A 21,599-nucleotide genomic window follows, 5' to 3' on the forward strand; every position below is an offset into this window, starting at 1 on the left:
TAAGTGCATGGACCCCTGCACATGGTGCTAATACTCGATAGTGAATAAATTAAGATGTTTTAAAATTGTGTTTTTTCTCCATAATTTGCATAGCAGCAACTTTCTAGCCATCCTGTAAGCGGCGGTGCATGGAATATGAATGTGTCAGCGCAGCGCCGCCAGAGAGACAGCTTGCAGCAGCTTTCTGCTCAGCCGATAAAGGGGGATTCCTGATGAAGGGATTCTCCTCAAATGTTATGTAGGCTATAATTTGTGCAATATCTACAGCGATATTTATGGATGAGGACAGACTGGAGATTCAATACCACCTTCTCTGTGGTAAACCAATATCCCATGATGTCACATTAATAGCAGCTATTAATAAATCGTAAGAATCTTAAAAATTACAATCTTTATTCTCTTACACATGTAGAAAATTGCCTGCAATTTTTCATTGTCAATTTCCTCCTAAATTAAGAAGAATTGTTCCTTCAAATAGTCATTAAAGTGATGAAATAGTAGTGCTGCATCCCACATCATCCACCGAATGTTCATTAAGAGGGAAAAAGGACTCCTATGTAGTAGCACATAGCAAAGCCATTTTTTCCCTCATGTCATATCCTTAAGTTGACTCCATGGCCAACACTGTGTATTGTCTGTCATCTTGTCAGGTCTTGGTTTCCAGTATATCGGAATGAGGTGGTGGAAGATGGAACACAGACGCTTCAGTTTGCTCAGGTCTAGGAGAAGTATCATCATTGTCTGTTGGTTGTGGAGAACCATGGACATTGTCAGCTCTTCTGGACAGCAATATGTTACCTGGAAAAAAAAAAAGGAATCTTTTATTATATAGTTTCTATGCATATAAGCTGAACTGTGGCTAAAGGGAACAAGAGAACTGATTCCTACTGCCCGAACCACAGACAGCATGAATCAGACATGGGCTGCATGTCGTCAGCCAGATACATTTTACTTTTAATGTTCAGGTGATTAGTCCAAGAAGTTGGTCTCTGCTGACACCTTAGCTGTACAATGCCAATATTTTTGGAGTACGGTCCTTACCATTTGTCTTGCCTTCGTGCAGCTGCTCTAACTAGCATCCATTTGTGGCTTCTGAGAAAATATTACGTCCAGCAAATTGGTGACTATTATTTTTGTCTGAAATGAGAGCGCCACCATCTGATACATGCCATCTGTGGTTCGGAAAGCTGTCCGCTTCCCGTTAATTACATTGGGTGCTAGGACCATGGCATGTAAATGATTTGGTAGGGTAGTTACCACATTATATCTCAATATTAAAGTCATTGTATTATAATTTTACAAGGCTACATACATTGTCATACATCAGGTCTCACACCCTTCCAACAAACAAGGTCTTCAAAGTGTAGGCTCAGCGTTCAGCTGAATTCAGGCGTCCGTGTGTCACAGTGAGTAGCGACCATGATGCACGGAGTCGCCGTGGATCTACTGACCTGAACGTCACATCCTCCAAGGCATTTATGAAGCCGTCAAGTTCAGGTCAGTACAAATATTGAAAACTGAACAAATTCACTTTAATGGTTTCAGTTCGCAGGTTGTAGTCATTCAATATGGACCTCAATGGGGTTGGCCAAGACTTCTATATTAATGATGTATCCTTAGGGTCGATATCAGATTAGTGGGGATCTGACACCCAGCACACCCACTGCTCAGCTACGTGAAGCTCCTGTTGTAGCCGGATGTGCACAGCGTGTAAAGCTGGAGTGATACGGAGTAGTAGCCGCTCTCCAGTACTGCAGCTTAGTTTCTTCTGAAGTGAGTGAGAGCTGAGCTGCAGTATGTGAGAACGGCCACTACCAAGATTTTGGGTTTTCAGAATTTCCTTAGTATTGAACAGGTGTGAGAACCTGTGGTAGCTTCTATTGCCTTAATACTTCCATCACCTGTACAATAGCAAGGAAATCCAGAAAACATGACATGTTGGCGGCAATGAGGATGGGGTTTGGGAAACTGGCCTTTACGTAACATGCATACCAGAAGTGGAGGCAGGAGCCATTGGGACAAGTGAAGATAACAGACTGACCTGTGATTTTAGCCCATTGTCTCCACTACTGTCATGCTGTGAAACTGAAGAGTTTACCAGGAGTCATTGATTACAGTGCAAATAACCGAGAGACTAAAATCCTGACAGAAGATGGATGATGTCGTTACCAATATTTACTGGTGTAACTGCAATTAGTCAGTTCTTGATGGTGTAGACTTAGTAAAACATGACTGGCCTAATGGTTGGCTCATCCAGTGCTTACAAATGTGCACAGCTCAATAAGTTTTTCAGAAACAACCTGGCCATGTACACATAACACGACATCTTTTTCCAGCAGATTTCACCTGTTATCCATCTGAAAAAGCGTCACAAAATGAACATAATGCACAGCAATGTAAAAAAGACATTGCTGTGCACAAGTTCAGTTCTCTGGTACTTTTATTAACTGCTTCTGGGATCGAAAACCGTGAAGCGGTCAGAAGTAGTATGTGTTTTTGAATTTATAGTTTAAGCGATTAAAAGGAAGACGCTGGTGGCACAACCACTGCATAATCTCTCCACAAATCGGGCAGCATGTATCAGAGGTCAGTCTCACTTTAAAGGCACTGTGCATATACCCTTTATTGCGAGTTTTTGGAGGAGCTTGTCTTGTTTGGAATAGTGATGAGTGATCGTGTTGGGATAAGGTGTTATCCGAGTGTCTTCGGCGTGCTCGAAAAATATGTTTGAATCCCCACGGCTGCATGTCTCGCAGCTGTTAGACAGCCACAACACATGCTGGGATTGCCTGTTAGACAGCCGCGAGACATGCATCTGAGGGGACTCAGGTTTGAGCAGGCTGAAAACACTCAGATAGCATTCAAACATGCTCAGATAGCACCTCACCCGAGCACATTCGCTCATCACTAGTTTGGAAGGGTGTTTGAAAGGGTTTTTTTTTTTTTTTCAGCTTTTTCATTGGACTGTGACTAGTTTGGAGAAGATTCCATCAGGATCCACTTTGAAGACGTTACATACATTTTCTTTCTTCCCCCGGAAGTTTCTCAAAATCTCTTAAGAAAACCCTCAAGAACTCCTCTCATGAAAAGCATAAAAGTGAAATGGAAGCATTGTCAAAGTATTTTTGAAGTCTTTTCTCTAGAAAAGTTTTGCAGCGGTAAAAAAAAAAAAAAAAAAATAAAGAGCATTACAAAGTGTGACAGCTCTCTCTCGTCACCAGTCGTGCATCTGTGTGTTCAGGACACGACTGACAACATTTTGACTTCCGTAAGAAAACTGAAGATTCTCGCTCACTGTCAGCAATCTGAATGCCATGATGTGATGCATAAGCCATATTGCGGCTTTTCAATATAAATGAAGGCATAACCATTTTCTGATCTTTAGCCACCAGTCTCAGTGAAGAATTAAGAAACGGTTGTAGATTCTCAGGCCTCACTTGCAATGAATGAAGCCGGGTGGCCTAAGCACAGATATTTGATGAGGTCTCACCTTGTAGAGGATACACACTTTATAAGAAATGCAGCCACCATGACAATCACCAGTACATGAACCTAGAAAAGAAGAAAAGTGATGCGAATTGCACAATAACTTTGGACTATTCCAATATATCATTGTGAAAGGTAGTGCCGAACATTACCAAAAAGGAATTCAGCATGAAGTGCCAAGCGCCAGTCATCCGCAGGTAAAGCAGCATTAATGTGCAAGGACTGATGGTCTCGTCACTGCTGTGATTCTGACACCTGCAGAAATAGTAAGAAAGTGATTTCTATACAGCTCTAAACAATAAAATTAAAGAATTAATATGCAGGAGTCTCCTCCATGGTCTCATGTCTAATTATATCTTTTATAAGCATCACCAGATTGATACTTTTTTTAATCCAACCTAAATGTGTGTGTGTATATATATTTTTTTTTTTATTTTCGTGGTACAGCTGGTAAAAAAAATGGCTAGAAGCCTTTGACAAGTAAAAACAATTTTTTACATATATAGGTGGTTACGTTAGTTAATAGAATTGCACTACGTTTCAGTCTGCAATTTTCATTTATTAAATTTTCAAGTCTGCCTATATGAAGTTTACAGCCTGATCTAAGTTTCAAAGTTCCTTCTTCTGGGACTGTCCCTCTCTGTAATGTAGGCTGGATGTGTATCCAGGGGTGTGTTTCTTTGGCATCTCATTTGCTTATTTATCAGCACAGCTTCTATCCTGAACTTATATTCTCTAACTGCCATAGAAGAGGAAATCAGATTAACAGACTGTATATAATGTCTTGCCCTTTCTATTCTTCTAATCTGCTGCGAACAACCCCTCAGCCCTCCTGCTGCTGTCTCTAACATGAGAGAATAAAGAGGGAGAGATGATAAAGCCATCACAACCAGGAGCAGGGATTCTGACCCATTTGTTACAGTTTTGAAAAACCACTTAGCCCTGTTATTTTGCTGCAGCAGGATTATTGTAAATTCTGTATCTAGCCATGTTTACACAGATATGTATACTTTAAAAGATTGACCATAAGTAAAGGGAGTCTGTCACCCACAAAATTCAAAATAAACTACTGTACTTAATGAAATTTCTTCTTGCAGCCCAACTGGTCATTTCTTCAGAGTTCTCTGGGGCTGTGCGCTTTCAGCTGTCCCTCCCAGACTCTGCCAATCACAGCTCAACAGCATCTACTGTAGCAGCCTCAGCCATTGCCGACCTGTGATTGGCGAGTCCAAGAGGCGAGGCTGGAAGCACACAGCCCCAGAGAGAACTCTGAAGAACTGCCCTGTTGGTCTGCAAGCAGAGATTTCACATTCTGCACTCCAGAAGCAAGAAATGAGAATATCTTGACAATGGAGCAACACAGCGTTAAAAGGAAAAAGATGCAGAACTAGGGGAGCTCTGGAACTTTTACATGGTATACAGCATAAATCCGTTTGCGCAAGTGACGGGTTCACTTTAAACATTTAGATTAGGGAATTAACTCATTAGTAACAGAAAAATTGACTTAATCCATATACAATTTATAAGGCTCTTGCACCCCAATTTGCCTTTTTTTTTGCACTACCCCTGATATAATTGATGGTGGTCGCTGCTCCAGGGCAAGTACTACCTGAACTTAATCTGCGTCCCTGTGTATGCCTACTGACCCTGCAGGAGCCCAACGGTATGCACCCAAAGGAGGACATTAATACATCGCATCAATTCACAGGTATGCAGATTGAGTTTGTCAGCACTTTCTCAGGGGAAGCAGTTGTCAAAAAGAATTGGGGAGAGTTCAAAAAGTGAAAATTGAGGGGTATAACCGTGCACCGAGCCCTTTCAGTTGAACGTAGATTAAAAGTCGATTTCTCAGCTAGTAATGCACCGATATGTATACTGCTGCTATATTAAGTGTGCAAAGTCTCCTAATGTAGGAAGGAAGGTGAGAGGAGTACATTAATATATTCCACTTGCAAGTTAAAATATTAGATTAGAAGTTTTTTTTAACTGGTAAATTGCCAGCAGACATCTCTACTACTAGAGGAGAATGCACACTAGCTACATATTGAGCATGAGACTGGAAAAAAGGTCCATTATTTGGGGTCCACAACAGCACCTTTCATAGAGCTCTATGGCCAGGGAACGATCATCAAGATGCAGAGATGCCTCGATTTTCAGGTCTCTTAACAAATACTCGGGTATCGAAATTCCTTCTCGAACCAGTTGGGCGAGCTTGAAAAAACCCTACAAAAGAGGAGAGCTGGGACACCAAGGCGTTCACACACAGAATATGGAAGATCAGGGTAGAAGACAAATATGGGAGGTCTAGGAATATTGCGGCTTAGAGGACGGTCACATCAGATATATTCGTGTACCTGAGATTCGCCCTGTAGCGCAGCCTGCGTGTACATCTTCATGGAAAGTCCCAGGTCTTTGTGCTGATTTTTGTCACCATAATATAAATCACCCATCTTCAATAAAGCTGGAAAAGAGTTATATGTACGGTAATTACTATATATTGTTATGATCAGTGTTATATTTATATGTCACCAAATACAAAAAGTCATGGCACAGAGTACAAGTCACCGAGATGAGCAAGTGGAATATTTATTCTCCATCATCACACACTATTCATATATGCAGCACCATCTACTGGTCAATAGTTGTTATTGCATTACAATAGAGCATCATGTTGTAGCTGCAGAATATAGACTTGCATATATTTACACTATTCATTGTGGACATGTGTAACATAGAACTAAAAAGGCATCCATTGTTCTACGATACATACCGTAATTTGGAGGATCGTATTGATGTACAGACAAGTTATAATATCTCCAAATACAAAGATCTCCTAGACTTGTTGCGGACAGTGCCTGCAAAAGGACAAACATAAGAAACAATAAAACATTAAAAAAAGAACATTAAGAAAAAAAATTCCATTCATTTGCAACATAATAGATTCACAAACTGGCTTATAGTACAAAAAGAAGTTTATACAAGTGAATTAATCCAATGTAAGGTTACCCATGTATAATGGCCATAACAATTAAATGTTTATAGCGCTGCATGTAATAGGTCCAGATTATTATAATCAGCTGTTTTTTGGGTTGGACAAACTGCAATGCCATTATGGTGAATACTACACATTTATGTTAGACATATATTCTTATTTCTTGGACTGAGCAGCCCGATCCCCATAGTTTACATAACAATGCATATGGTATGGTATGAATTCCTCCATGTTATATTCTGGCGTATAACTCATCTTCTGGCCTCTGCTACCTACTCCATATAGATTGTTCGCTCATACGGCAGGGCTGCTGCCACATTTGTTAGCTTGTTAATTTTCATTTGTCTGTAGCCATTACCAAAGCAGTGTGATACGATGTGTCACTTCGAAACTGCCGTATGTGAAGCATTATGGACGTTATAAAGATTAATAGTAGTAACTAAATAGGGGAACATCCCGTACATGGAGGAACAGGGTTACATTAAACATGATTCTTCACTTAGCATTCAGATTGTTCTAAAATTGGATGCATCAGTGAACATGACATGACTGGACCCAGTGCCCTTTTCTGCTGGCAGTGGTGGCTCATATCCAGTAGAACTTGGCGGTGATCATACAAGTTCTCTTCCGGCAGACAATCCCCACCATACACAGGTGGTGGCTTAAAGTCTACATGCAAGTTAGACTAATGTCAGCCGAACCCCCCCCCCTAGCTGATTGCTGGTGAGCTGTCACATAGGCAGTAGGCAGACTCACCAGCGATCAGGACCAGCGAGAACACTGGTATCCAGGGTAAACAGGGGGTATCTAAGTGCCACGCGACACTTAGTTACCTGCTGTTTACCCTGGATACCAGCTCCCAGCATCTGCTGTATGGGGCTGGGAACTCACTGATCGCTGGTCTCTTGTTGTCACACACAGCGATGTGTGTTGCCCAGCAGGAGACCAACAATAGATTTATGGCCCAGACCATTAGGCAACGATTAACGATCAGCCAACTGATCGCTGCTACGTGTCACACGCAACAATGTCGTTTCGACATCGCTGCAACATCACCAAACTGGTGACGTTGCAACAATATCGTTGTGTGTAACAGGGCCTTAACGTGTATGGTGGCCTCCTGACTTCCCAGATAGAGGATATCAGACGAGAAGGATCTGAGACTGCAGATCCTTGGGTTATCAATGAGATCAGCCACCACTGGAGGAGTTGGCTGAGCGAGCGCTCCCATGTATGGAGGAGCAAGGAGAGATAGCTGCCGGAAGAACGATTCAACCATCTACTGTATATGGGAGGGCTTTATGTCTCGTGATAGAAAAAAAAAAAAAAAAATTGGGCACGTTGAAGATTACGTCAGATGTTCTGCCTTCAATCATCTGCGGCCACTTTAACAGTTGACAGTCAGATAATGCTTGAACAAGTCTGCCAAAGGCCCCCCCTCATACACCAGCTACCTCTCCAGAGTCCACAATAACGTCGGCCGATGGCTCCGGTTTTCCATATGACCGAGGCATCTGGAAGCAGCTTTCATACCAGAAAATAATTAATAAATTTTGGCCATTGGAAATTCAAAGTTTTGAATTTTTCGCTCTCACCCCCATGACAGCACCACGGAGAGAGGGGATCCGCCTATCCTGGACTGGAACCTACAGATAAAAAAAGGGCGGTACCTCCCCTCCACCTTCAGTTGGGTTCCTGTCCCTGATGGGTGACCTACAGAACCAGCAGCTTACCAAAGAGGAGATCCAGGGCTGTCCCGTCCGAGGATTGACAGCAGGGAGGCCCCTGAAGCTGCCACTGACGGGCTTGACAGGGTGGGCTGGGGGTAGAGGACTGAGTCGCCGCTCCGGAAAGGAGGCTGGGGCTGGTGGGGACCCAGGGCGCGGCCCGCACTATGGTACAGAGGTGTACCAATATGGCGCTGCCCCGGAAATGAACAAATGACAGGCGTGGTGACCGATCTAGTAGCCACTCCACACAGTGCAGCAGATCGGCTGCAAAGAGCAGTCACCAACCTTGGATCAGCCCGTACAGGACCTGAATCCACCTCCCGAACTGGTACCTGCAACCGCGCATACCTGGTGAGTGACCTTTGAGAATGTTCACCATTGTAACAGACTTCTTTTCCCTTATTAGGGAAAAAAGAAGGGGGAAAACAAAGAATGGGGTATGCCCCACTGGTAGCAGAGCCCTACCAATCTCATGAGACAAGAGGCTCCGTGAATCCGCAGACCTAAGAGCTGTAATCAGTTCAGAGGACCCCCCCCTTTTCATCCCTGACATGGGGGGGGGGGGGGTTGTGAAAGGGAGGGACGCCATAGCGGGTCCCCAGTCACATCTCGACGTCAGAGGAGATTACCTCACATACCTCGGACACCGGCTCATCATCCTCAGACGAGAAACGGGAGGCAGTCATTGTTTTCCCCTAGAGGAGGTAGACACGCTGGTAAAGGCAGTAAGATCTACCATGGGGGTGGCAGACCCTCACCCTGATAGGCCAGTCCAGGACATAATGTTGGGGGACTGGGCCAAAAGAAACAGGGTGTTCCTGCTAAACAAGAATGTAGAGGAGAAAAAAAAAAAAAAAAAAAAAAGTTTGCACTCTTTGAGGACAGTGGTACTCTGAATCACCCCTTAGATAAAAAGGCTGATACCTTCAAGGGTGCTTGGGAAGCAATAGGCCAGCTATAACAGCAACATGTACCTCCAGAGCCTTATGGTATGGGTGGATCAACTAGATAAATAGTTGAGGGAAGGTACACCCAGGGGAAAAGATTCGGGAATCTATTCCAAGATTAAGGGGAGCAGGCGGCCTTCTCGGCAGACTTAGTAGCCGACTCAGTAACATTATTATCCAAAGCGGCAGCCCTGTTAAAACGCAGCCCGAAGAAAGTTGTGGCTCAAATGTTGGCCAGGGGATTTACAAGCTTAAACGAAACTATGCTCGATCCCCTGCGAAACGAAGTTCCTATTTCAGGGAGACGTTGGATCACATCCTCCAAAGGCAGGGGATAAAATGAAGGGATGCCCAAACCTGGGGCCTATAGCTTTTAAAAGGTCCTTTCATAAAGTTCTTTCAGAGGAGGTCACCAAGGGAACAGGAATGTGATGAGAGAAGAGGAGAGCGGTCCTCTTCGGTAACTTATCCCGAGACAAGAAACCTTCTGACAGTTTGTGGAAGGAAATCTCAGACAGCCCTTGGTTATCAATTCTGATCACCTCAGGCCTAAGGCTAGACTTTCTCTCTCCCACCTCAAAAAATACGTTGTAACTCCACTAAGATCCTCTATACGAGAACAAAAGCTCTCAAAAACGAGGTCCTAAGCTTAGTAAAGAAAGGAGTCCTCCATGAGGTTTCCCTGCTGGAGAGGGGCAGAGGCTTCTATTCCCCTCTTTCTGGTGATCAAACCAGACAGCACCTTCCGGATAATTATAAATTTGAAAAGTCTAAACGTTTGTTTTTTGGCAAAAATTCAAAATGGAGTCAAATTAACCACCAAAATCCTGTTCCCACACTGCTTCAGGACAGTATTAGATCTCAGCGACGCGTATCACCACGCCTCCATCCAAGAAGACTCCAGAAAATACCTCAGACTGGCGGTCGCTATAGAGGGTGAGATAAAAAGGGGCCCAATACGGGACCTTGCAGTTCGGAATATCTATAGCCCCATGAGTATTTGTGGCGCCCCTGAGGCTCAGTCGCCACAGAGGTACTGCACCTTCTCCTAAGGTGTAGTGCCCCACCAACTAGGTAAGTTGGGAACTCATTTCTGCACTCCAACACCTGCATCCCACACACAGGATAGTTCAGCACTGATCACATTGCGGCTCATGCTTAGAGGGTAGCAGAGCACCTCTGGCGATTCCTTGCTTCGTAACACGAGATGTGCTGGGAGACGGGTGGAGTGGAGATCCATATAAAAGAGTGGGAAGGTTTAGAATTTCAGGCGAGTCTGGGGCGAGTCCCAGAGAAGGAAGGTCAGTCTGACGGGAGGTCAGGCGAGAAGAGTTCAGTTCTGTAGTTTTGAGTTCAGTTTAGAAAGAGTGCTGCAGCTGCCTCAGTGATCTGAGCCAGCTGGCACGGGAAAGAGAATAGAAGGAGAAAGACATAGACCTGCAACGTAAGCTTCCATAAGAGAGAAGGAACAGCGTGGAACGAAGGAGTAGGAGAACAGAGAGGAGTTGTGGGTTGGAAGAGGAACCCTGCCTATAGGTTCTCAGCGCAAGGCAAGGGCCTGGTCCCCGAGGTTGTATGGACACTTATGGTTCTGCAGCAGACACCGGTGGAGTAGTTGGCTGTAAATGCACTACTCCCATCTAAGACTTGGGACACAACAGCAACATAGAGAGCCAGGATCCAGGAGGTCCCTGATCAGGCTACAGCTGTCATACAAGTAAGGTTCTAGGAACATCAGACAAGAGGAATTCCAGAGAACTACGGTACTGGAGTTCGTCACACTAAAAGGTGCAATAGAGGAGTCGTTCAGGAAAGGCACATGTTGGCGGGGTGTTGGAGAGGAGAACCCCGACTTGCCCGGGTGGTTGATTGAGTCTCTACCCCGGAGGACACGCACAGAGGCAGGCACCAGTGGGTACCACGAACTGTGAGTAAAGCGTTGAAACTACAAGCCCTGGTGTCCTCCATTCATTTGTCGCTAACACCTCCAGCACCGCTACATCTGGGTAACAGCATTTATACCATTCTGCGCCTCTACTCATCCATTGCACCTACACTGCCCTGGGACTACAGCTCCACCTGTGGGGAGCTACACCATTTTTGCTGCACCACACCAGTCCCAGCGGATCAGCATGCAGCGTTGGCTCAACATCTTACTTGCCAAACACCACGGGTGGCGTCACGAACTATTCCAACAAACAATAGCACTATTAACATCACCGCCATTGATATTGGGCGCCTAGGGCCACGGACCTGGTCACTGCTGCTGTGACACATTCCCCCTGACACCGGCCCGGTACCGAGTACCCCACAGCCTTGGGTGTGAGGGCGACCCATATTCACAAAACTAGTAGCAGAAATGATGCCCGCCTAATGGAGCAGGACAAAATAATCCCATATTGGACGACTTAATAGCGGCTCGCCCCTAAAATCCAAGGAACAGAGGGACAGAGTGATGAACACTCTACAGAACCTCGGCTAGCTTCTGAACCTGAGAGAATTGAGGTTGGAGCCAACACGTTCGGGAGTTTCTAGGACTAACACTGGACTCAAAACACCCAAGAGCAATACCTCCTGGACCGCCAAAAAAAAAGCATCGCTCAAATGGTAGCAAGAGCGATTCAGAACCCTTCCATGACACTAAGAAAAGCAAGGTCATCACTAGGGTCTCTCTCTGCCTGCCTACAGGCGGTCCAATGGGCACAGCTACATACGAGACATCTCCAATGGGATGTATTAGCCAGCCAGTTAGCATTACAGGGTCACTTAGGGGGCCGCATTACCGTGGATTCTAAAACTATTCATTTCCTAGCCTGACATGGAAACAAGACAACCTATCCAAAAGGGATTCCTTGGGGGGGGGGGGGGGGGGGAGAAACACACACACAATTACCCTGGATGCCAGTCCCACAGGATGGGAAGCATACATGAACAGCAGGGTGGCCCAGAGGGAAGGGGGAGGCCAGGAATTAGAAGCAAACCAAAAGGAACTCGGGCAGTAGACTACACCTTACACTTCCTACCCGTGCTGTGAGGTCATCATGTCCGCATATTTTCGAACAATCAGGTGATGGTGGCTTATATAAATCATCAGGGAGGAACCAGGTCCCGAGCCCTAATGAACACATCTTCCAAAATCCTCACCCTATCCGAGTATCTCTCTCGGCACTGCACATACGGGGAACAGAGAACTGGAGAGCAGACCTGAGTCGCACCATATTACGCCAGGGAGCACGAGTCCTAAAACAGTCCTTTTTTCTGCAGATTGTAGAAATGTGGGGAACCCCAGACATAGATCTGTATGCCAACTACAAAAACAAAAAAAGGGAAACATTTTTTCGTTCCCTAGACCCCAGGGGGAATCCTCGGGCCCTGGACGCTCTTATGCTCCTGTGGACACGGAGCCTAATGTATGCCTTCCCCCCGATCACTCTCATTCCGGCAGTCATAAGGAAAGTCAGAGGACGGAGCGAGAATGATACTAATGGCTCCCTTCTGGCTAAAAAGAACTTGGTTCTCCTGGCCGAGAATGCTCTCAATAACCGACCCTTGGGTCCTACCAGATCTCCCAGACCTACTGTCTCAGAGACCAGTGTTACTCTTGAGCAGTGAACCTCCATTTAACAAATGGAATTTGAAAGGGCACTGCTGAGGGAAAGGGGTTTCTCTGAAAGCCTAGTTTCTACACTACAAAAGAGTAGGAAACCGGTCACAACAAGAGCCTATGGGAGAACTTGAAGGAAGTTTCTGTCCACCTCCAGGGTCCAGGATGGAGTCCAGATTGACAAAATTCTTGAATTTCTGCAGAGGGGCTTAGAGCAGGGACAGGTGGTTAACACACTGAAAGTACAGATAGCAGCCTTAGGTGCCTTTTATAACCAGGATGTGGCAGACAATGCCCTGGGTGGCACGGTTTATCAGGGCCGCAACCAGGTCTAGGCCAATAGTTAGCCTGAAATTACCATCATGGGACCCGAATCTTGTACTATTTGCACTAACAGGTCCCCCATTTGAACCTATCCAGTCAGCTCCCCTTAATATCTTACCATTAAAGCTGTGCTTCTAGTGGTGCTAGCATCATCTCACAGGGTAAGCGATATTCAGGCTCTATCAACAGCACCACTGTTGACCAAAATTCTAGAAGATAGTCATCTTGAAGCCTCACCCAGCATATCTACCTATAGAGGCATCACATTTTTCATAGGCCCCAAGAGGTAGTCCTTCCTTCTGCCCAAATCCCAGGAATAGGGGAGAGAAAGATTTCACACCATAGATGTGAAGGAGGTGCTTAGTTCAGTATTTAGAGGCTACCAAAGGATGTAGGAAGGAAGTCTCTCTCTCTCTGTGTGTTTCCAGGGACCTCGGAGGGGACTCAAAGCATCCAAGTACCCTGGCAAGATGGATAAGGGATGTGATTGGCATATACATCCAGTGGGAATACCATTCCGGAGGGGTTGAGAGCTCATCCCACAGGAGCAGTAGCGACCTCGGGGACTGAAAGATCCGAGGTATCGATAGAACAGATCTGTAAAGGTGGCCACCCGGCCAACACCTTCTACCTCTTTTCAGACACTATCGTTTAGAACTAGCCTCTATGTCTGACCTGACCTTCGGGAGAAGGGTCCTTCAGGCGGTGGTCCCTCCCTAAGCTACCAGTCTCTAATTCCCTCCGTGGTGCTGTCATGGGTGAGAGAATAGCTTACTCACCGATAACGGTGTTTCTTGGAGCCCATTACAGCACCCGCTTATCCCCTCCCCCTTCACAAGTGTGGTGAGCACGTTTTACTGTCCGTGGAGTGTTTCCGTTTAGGCACGGTGCTTCTTGATAAGCAATATTATAATGTTATTTATATACTTCTGTTTAACTAATCTGGAGACCCTCTGATGCTCTGAAACCAACTGAAGGTGGAGGGGAGGTACCGCCTTTTTATCTGTAGGTTCCTGTCCAGGATGGGCAGATCCCCTCTCTCCGTGGTGCTGTCATGGGTTCCGAGAAACACAGTTATAAGTGAGTAACTAAGCGATTCTCCAACATCTGCCGGAGAACAGTCGAGATGCTGCTGTATACATTAAACCAATATGAGCGGGTTCGACTGACAGTAAACTAAATATAATCTGTAGGGGGACCTTAACAGTGGCTACCTTGTAGTACCTTGTAATATGGGGCTGTTGGACAGCATATTTTTAATAGTATACAGATATACACCGGCGCTACCAATAGAAAAGGAGGGCTGCTGGTGCCTAGACAGAAGCCGTGCTTGTTCTGCCAAAAAAGGGTTAAATAAGTAAATAGAGAAAGGCACCGCACTCACAGGATGATTCAAAGATAATAACGTAAAAGTGAAAGTCCTGCCTTTCACACATAAGCCCGATAGTCAAAGCGTGCAGGAGATGAAAATCTGCCGCAGCAAGATACACTGATGAATGGTAAAGGACTTGTACAAACTTACCCTAGCTCTGCTGAATGAAGGTGCTGTGCTGATCACAGTGAATGATCCACAGAAATGCTGGAAAACCAGGTGAGAAGCTGGGAGGATGAAGTGAATGAACTAGCTGACTGGGGTGCAAGTAATGGAGAGCTGGGCAGAGCCAGGATAGCTCCGGCCGGTAGCGTCCTACCCTGATGAAGAAGCACGTTTTGCTTTGAAACGCGTAGGTTTTTGGCCCCAGCTAGGCTCCGTAGCCTCAGCCTGTGACGTCACGCTGTCAGTGCAGGACAGTGTCGGCCCCCCTCAGCTGTGCATCCAGGACGCTACCGACCGGAGCTATCCTGGCTCTGCCCAGCTCTCTTCATTACTTGCACCCCAGTCAGCTAGTTCATTCACTTCATCCTCCCAGCTTCTCACCTGGTTTTCCAGCATTTCTGTGGATCATTCACTGATCAGCACAGCACCTTCATTCAGCAGAGCTAGGGTAAGTTTGTACAAGTCCTTTACCATTCATCAGTGTATCTTGCTGTGGCAGATTTTCATCTCCTGCAGCTTTGACTATCGGGCTTATGTGTGAAAGGCAGGACTTTCACTTTTACGTTATTATCTTTGAATCATCCTGTGAGCGCGGTGCCTCTCTATTTACTTAGCATATTTTTAATGTTTAACCAAATCACTTCAAAATAGCCCCAGTGTGTATGCAGATGATATGTGAAAGATATTCACGCTCTCATGCAAGAGCAGCTCTGGTCACAACCCAGGTTTCCCTCCATGCTCCAGTCACAGATGACAATAGGTAGATGCTGATCACCACATGGATTCCTGGAGAATGACATTTCCAAGAGTGGAAGATCCTGTAACATTGCTGCTGGATACAGCTGTAGTCCAGAGCTTGGGGACTAGTACATTACCAAATGACAGATACATACTAAATGCTCTTCACAAAGATACGCCACATTCGTCTGCGACATCTCCACTCCGGCTTCAGCAGTCAAGATGAAATTCAGAAAAGCCTCATCTCTGCAAGGGGAAAAAAAAAAAATAAAATAATCAGATCTGTTACCATCACAACCCCAAATTAGATGAAGCCAGGTTTGCCCACAAGTGTGAGGTTGTAATAGAATTTCCTAAGACAAAGTCCCTCTGTGCTGACTGGTATCATCATCTGTGAGTCATTCCTTTCTGAGATTGCAGATGAGCCCCACTCAGTGATTCCCATTTTTAAAGCAGATCAAGTCACCAGATTAATAACGTATACAGGTTGTATTGTACAAACAGATCTTAGACCTGATGAAGCTGCTGTATTTATTGTGAATACAAGTCACAATTGCAGCATAATCCTGATAAAGATGAACATTTTATGGGTCCAGCTCTACCTTTTACCTAGCATGAAAACTTAAAGATTCTACAGCCATTCTGACATGGTTTTACACAATAAGTACACTAGCCTCATCAGGACCAAGAGGTCTATTATTAAATGTATTGTTGACCGAGATATGCAGAATCCATATTTTGATGCACTGAAAAGACAGGGGAAGCCCACTAGGTGTACAGATCACTAAAATAGCATGAGAAAAAAAATTCAGCACCAGTAGTGCTGGAAGATTTTTTTTCCATGTTATTTTTGTATTATAGGCAGTCTGTTTTGTGAAATCTGGTGGCTGATCTGCTTTAATCTCCCCCTGGGGTGAACGGATATTTGAGAACTTTATGTGACTTACAGAGCACCATCCAGGTACGCATTCACAGCTTTCCGGATGAAGAGTCCAATGTTTCCATTCTGCTCCCCAACAAACTTCACCAACCTGTGTTTTAATGAAACATTTATGAATTTGTTAATTATCTTTGAAAACATCACAGTTTCACACCGTAGCAACTTGCGACATACATTTCTGTCACCGGTCACAGTGGGCTGTATGGGGCGGGATCATGATCAGAGCCTGCATCATACAAATAAACATACAAGCTGGCTGTGTTACATTGCTGTATCTGTCTGCAACAGCAGTGATCGATGCGAGGTCCAACAGCTGCTGTTAACTATTTACATGCTGCCATCAATTGATGGGATCACAGGGAGCTGATGGGTTACCATGAAATTTGGGGACCTGCTGAACACCGCCGTGGCTACCATCTTAGTCTTCTTGTGAAGCAAAGCCACAGGCAGGACTTCATGGGAGAATAGCCAATACACCAAATACTGCAGTTTTGCAGTATAAAGTATAAATCAATTGAATGATAGCAGGCTAACAAGTTAAATATTTACCGTATTTAAATTTGCTACAATACACACATGTACAGTGACAGGTAAAGGTTTGGGCCCCCCTGGTGAAAATTACTGTTGTGAACAGTTTAGCAAATTGAAATTCTCTCTAAAAGGCCTAAACTTAAAAGATGACACTATCTTAAAATGCAAAGGAAATTTTTTACATTTTAAACATTACAAAAAGAAAAAATGGGCCGATGCAAAAGTTTTGGAACCCTTGGAGAGGTGTGCTCAGATAACTTTGACCAAGGTTTCAGACCTTAGTTAGCCTGTTGGTTAAGACTTGTTCACCATCATCGTTCAGAAAGGCCAGGTGAGTCAAATTTCCCAGCGTTATAAAAACCCAACCTCCTCTATCTTTCTAAGCAGCTGGCTAGCACTCTGAAAATGAAAAATGATGTATGCCCACAATGCAGGAGAAGGCTAAAAGAAGAGAGCAAAGAGTTTTCAAGCTGCCATTTCCTCAATTTAGAATTGTAATTAAGAAATTGCAGTTAAAAAGAACAGTAGAGGTCAAGACAAGGCCTGGAAGACCAAGCAAAATTTCAGCGAGACCTCAGATGCATGGCAGCTGACCCTTGAACACGAAGCTGGAATGGCCTAGAAAGGGAAAGCTTGCCTGGTACAGGCAGGCACAACAGGTGGCTACTGGCAGGTGCCTACAGGAACAGCTGGTATACACATGGGCATGACTTGTGCGCATAAGTACAACTGGTATACTGGCAGGTGCAGACAGGTACAGCTGATATACAGGTGAACATGGCAGGTGCAGGCTGGCACAACTGGTATACAGGTGGGCACAGCAGGTGCAAGCGCAGCTTGTATATAGGCAGGCACAAAGACAAAATAGAACAGGGGCCCTGAGAACCAGCAAGCATGCAAGAAGCAGAGTATACATGTTGGAGGTGCCTTAAATAAGCATCTCCCAGACATTGGCTGGGGAAACTTTAGATCAGCGTGCATTGTCCTTTTAAGAGGGCCAGCGCACCCTGCCCTAAACATAGTGCCTGGGGATCTGCGAGTTGTGCACAGACCCCAAGCAGCAGAAGCAGGACCGTGGAGGCGAGTTGGCGTCCCTGATGAGAGAGGCATGCAGGATGCTGGCGCTACTTCCTGTGGACCGAAGGTTAACATAGAACTCTTTGGCCACAAGGATCAAAAGGTATATGTGGAGAAAAAAAAAAAAAGGCACGGAAGTTCAGGAAAAGAACATCTCGCCAACCATTAAGCATGCATGCTTTGGTGTTGTGTCGCAGTCAAATGGCATGGGGAACATTTCACAGGTAGAGGGAAGAATGGATTCAATGAAATTTCAACAAATTCTTGATACAAACATAACACCATCTGTAGTTAAAAAGAAAAAAAAAAAAAAAAAATTAGTCTTGTTTGCCAGAGGGATCAAATACTTATTTCTCACTGCAAAATGCAAATAAATTTGTAACTTATACAATGTGATTTTCTGGATTTTATTTGATATTCTCTCAATGTTAAAATGAACCTACTCTTAAAGTTAGACTGTAAAATGTCTGACCCCTTGCTGATTTTGTAACTTTGCCCACTGACAAATACTTTTCCCCTCACTGTATATAAAAATATTTGGTATTCGTGTAATCATACAAACCGGAAGAATAGTGCAAAGTAATTTTTTTTTACTGCATAATGAATGCACAAAAAACCCTTCACAACCGAAAAAACAAAAAAACCTTTTGCTACAACTTGTCCATGAGAAAACAAACCTTCATATGGCTATGCTGATGGAAAAGTAAAATATGGCTCTTGGAAGAAGGGGACAAAAAAAGAATAATGAAAGTGCAAAAAAAAATAAATAAAACACACAATAGCGTCCTTTAAGGATTAATTCAATTTACTTAATGGAAACATTTTGTTTTGGATCGTCAGCTGCAGATGATTCCTGTGCTGTGAAGATTGTTCTGAAAGCAGATCACTAGGACCTGGACTTACTTTATGGCCGCCTGTGGATCTCTCTGGACGCCACGTAATTCTCCGGTGATTAGGTATAGTGCGACATTGATAGAAGCTTCAAAGTGGCCGCTATCAGAAGCTTTCAAGATTAATTCATAGGCCCGTGTCTGGAAGGAAATACAAACGCAACAATTTTTCCAGGTCTTACAGAAGTTCTTAAATGCACGCTCATATGGCAATAACCATTTATTGGTAGAGCAGCAAATGATCAGAATACACAAATCCCCCCCAAAAAAAAAAAAAATAATAAAGTTTCGACATACATAATCCAAGTGACTGGGTCCTTTTCTCCTCTGAACACTGAGCGAACTGACAAAGGGGACAAAATAAAAGGGGCACCGATTCCAACATCTTGTTACCCATGGCTTCATGTTCTTCCGATGCCCATACATGTTATATTGACATTCACTCAGAATATCCAGGGCATCTGGGCAGAAGTATGAGGTACTGTATGTACTGATTTGGATCTTCAGCACCATTTATTTTTCTCATTTACATAGCATCATTAAAGAGTCAGCAGGTTTTGCAGCGAATGAGAGCCTGATTACAGGGATGTGTCACTTACTAGGCTTACAATTTGCTGTTTCAAAACAGTGTTTCATCAGCAGGAGATTATCACAACAGGACTAGGTGTCTTGTGCCTCCTGGTCCAACCCAGCTCACTGATTAACAGCTCTGTCAATATACAATGTACACAGTTAGCTGCCAATCAGCGGTGTGGGCAGGCCCAGGTTATACAGGGCTTACCATTCTGAGCACCGCTAGCTCTGCAGAAGAGAACTGTGATTCTATCATAACTGCTACACCAAGTAGATACATTGCCAGAATCAGCGTCTGTCTCTACATCATGCTGCTGTAAGATGACATAGTAAAAACATGCCGACAGACTCCCATAGCCTCCACACATGCTTCGCCTCAAGAGCTGCAAACAAAGGGTGATGTGAAGTGAATGTCTGCAGCGTAATGAGTCAAATCCGCTGTGCCGCTCAATGTTGCCTACTCTTGCAGATTACAGGTAGTCATTATGTCACCGGTCAGACTCACTTCATTGTCACCGTCTTCCCCTGGGTAGGTGCCGTGTAGGTGCATCACTCCGAGGTTAAACGCTGCATTTGCATTCCCCTTGTCGTAGGCTTCACTCCAATATTTCACGGCTGTGACATCATCTTTCCGGAAATTATGGTAATACCAACCCAAGCCATTCAGAGCGTCAACCAGTCCCTGGGTACAAGAACAATAATAAACCATTGTTAAAGCAGATGCTTATTCTACAATTGTGACTGCCGCCTAAGTCTAGCCCTAATTTCCTGCTTTACACAATCAAAATTATTATACATGCCAACAATGAGGAAGAAAAGATCTTCCTTCTACTGTCTGAAACAATGTATTAATACATTAGGCTTCATTATTGTGACCTAAAAAAAAAAAAAAGGAATAAGATATTTGCAAGGAGGGCTCCATGTACACCAAACAGGGCTATGGGATTTGCACGGATCTCACCGAGTACTTCTCTGCTGTAATTCTGTAGCCTTCAGAACAATGACCTCCGTACTTAGAAAACTTCTCAGATGACATTCCTGTGCTATATATTCCTACCCTGATCTTTTTGGATCTAAACCACTTTGATTCCACCTTAAAAAAGTTTTATACAGTTCTGATAAATGCATCTGATAATCGTGCAGGCACAGCAAAATCAGACCACCGCCATCTTTGTGCAGACAGATAGCGGCGGTCACAAAACTGCGCATGCGCTCCTCCTGTACGAAGATGGCAGCGGTCAGTGAATTATTCGGCTGATCTCAGCAGTGGAGTGTTTGCGGTGGTGTTCCGCTGGTGGTACCACGCAAGAGGCTGCGTACAGTGTATAGTGAGTGGTGCGACGGTGTTCTGCTGATGGTACTGTGCAAGAGGCTGGTACCACCAGTAGTTTCCATATTGAGACACCCATCACTTGGGTGTCCCAATATGGCAGTTGGTGAACTTCCACCACTTGGAGTTCTGGGATCCAGACACATCTCGATGGAACAGGAAATTAAGACATTACAAGGTAAATATATTAATAGATAGTAATAATTGCTACATGCAAATGAACCATACAGAGTGTCCAATTGGAAACTAAAATTTTATGCAATTACATCACGGGCTAATTCTCCATAAATTTGCAAGACTATTGTCCAGTGGCTACGTCTGTAGTGCAAGGCCCCCGGACTAAAGCCCTGTGACCCCAACACCCCCGATTTTTTTTTTCCCCTCTGACCTGGTGCAAAATCATGCCACAAAGAGAATGTCACACTGGGTTGACCAGTCTTGAGGAGCCATAGAAGCCAACAGGTAGAGGACCATAAACTATTGACGTGGCTGCCGGATCAGTCCTGCAAGGATGTGGACTGACTTACCTTCTTCCTGCTTTTGAAGACACGCTATGAAAAGTAACACGTGTCTAATGTAATGTATTGTGGTGATGTACAGTATATAAGATATTAATGCATAATGTGAGAATAGCATAAGGATAAGCTTATGACAGCATAGGATACAGAATAAGAGTAATAGGAAATTATAGGATTAGCCAATTTGTTTGGCACTAGTGCCAATATGAAGGGGCACTTCCTGGTTAGAGAGAGTTCAGGGTCCACCAGTGAATATAGAGGAGTTCAAGTTCATATGCTGTGAGCTGCCGAGGGCAGCATGGGCCAAATGTTTAAGACAGTGGGAAGCCAAATGTAGATTCCTGAGACATTCCAACAGAGTCCAGATACTAGGGCTCGGGCC

The 21,599-nt window shown here is 44.5% G+C and overlaps 1 protein-coding gene across 1 annotated transcript in view; it reads right to left on the reverse strand.

The window, feature by feature from the left end:
* Window positions 1-593: 593 nt before the first annotated feature.
* The window catches only part of SEL1L3 (SEL1L family member 3), an 86,785-nt gene continuing 65,779 nt past the window's right edge, over window positions 594-21,599 (reverse strand). Inside the window, exons 15-24 of the mRNA XM_073574703.1 lie at window positions 19,875-20,051; window positions 18,810-18,937; window positions 16,306-16,389; window positions 15,514-15,604; window positions 6,257-6,341; window positions 5,841-5,947; window positions 5,582-5,709; window positions 3,639-3,741; window positions 3,491-3,552; window positions 594-798 (exon numbers count right to left, since the gene is read on the reverse strand). Coding sequence (XP_073430804.1) covers window positions 795-798; window positions 3,491-3,552; window positions 3,639-3,741; window positions 5,582-5,709; window positions 5,841-5,947; window positions 6,257-6,341; window positions 15,514-15,604; window positions 16,306-16,389; window positions 18,810-18,937; window positions 19,875-20,051 — 969 coding nt within the window. The 3' untranslated portion in view covers window positions 594-794. The remainder of the gene's footprint in view (window positions 799-3,490; window positions 3,553-3,638; window positions 3,742-5,581; window positions 5,710-5,840; window positions 5,948-6,256; window positions 6,342-15,513; window positions 15,605-16,305; window positions 16,390-18,809; window positions 18,938-19,874; window positions 20,052-21,599) is intronic.

Source organism: Dendrobates tinctorius, unplaced genomic scaffold (assembly GCF_039654945.1).
Source record: "Dendrobates tinctorius isolate UK_male_01 unplaced genomic scaffold, ASM3965494v1 ptg000039l, whole genome shotgun sequence".
Taxonomy (NCBI): domain Eukaryota; kingdom Metazoa; phylum Chordata; class Amphibia; order Anura; family Dendrobatidae; genus Dendrobates; species Dendrobates tinctorius.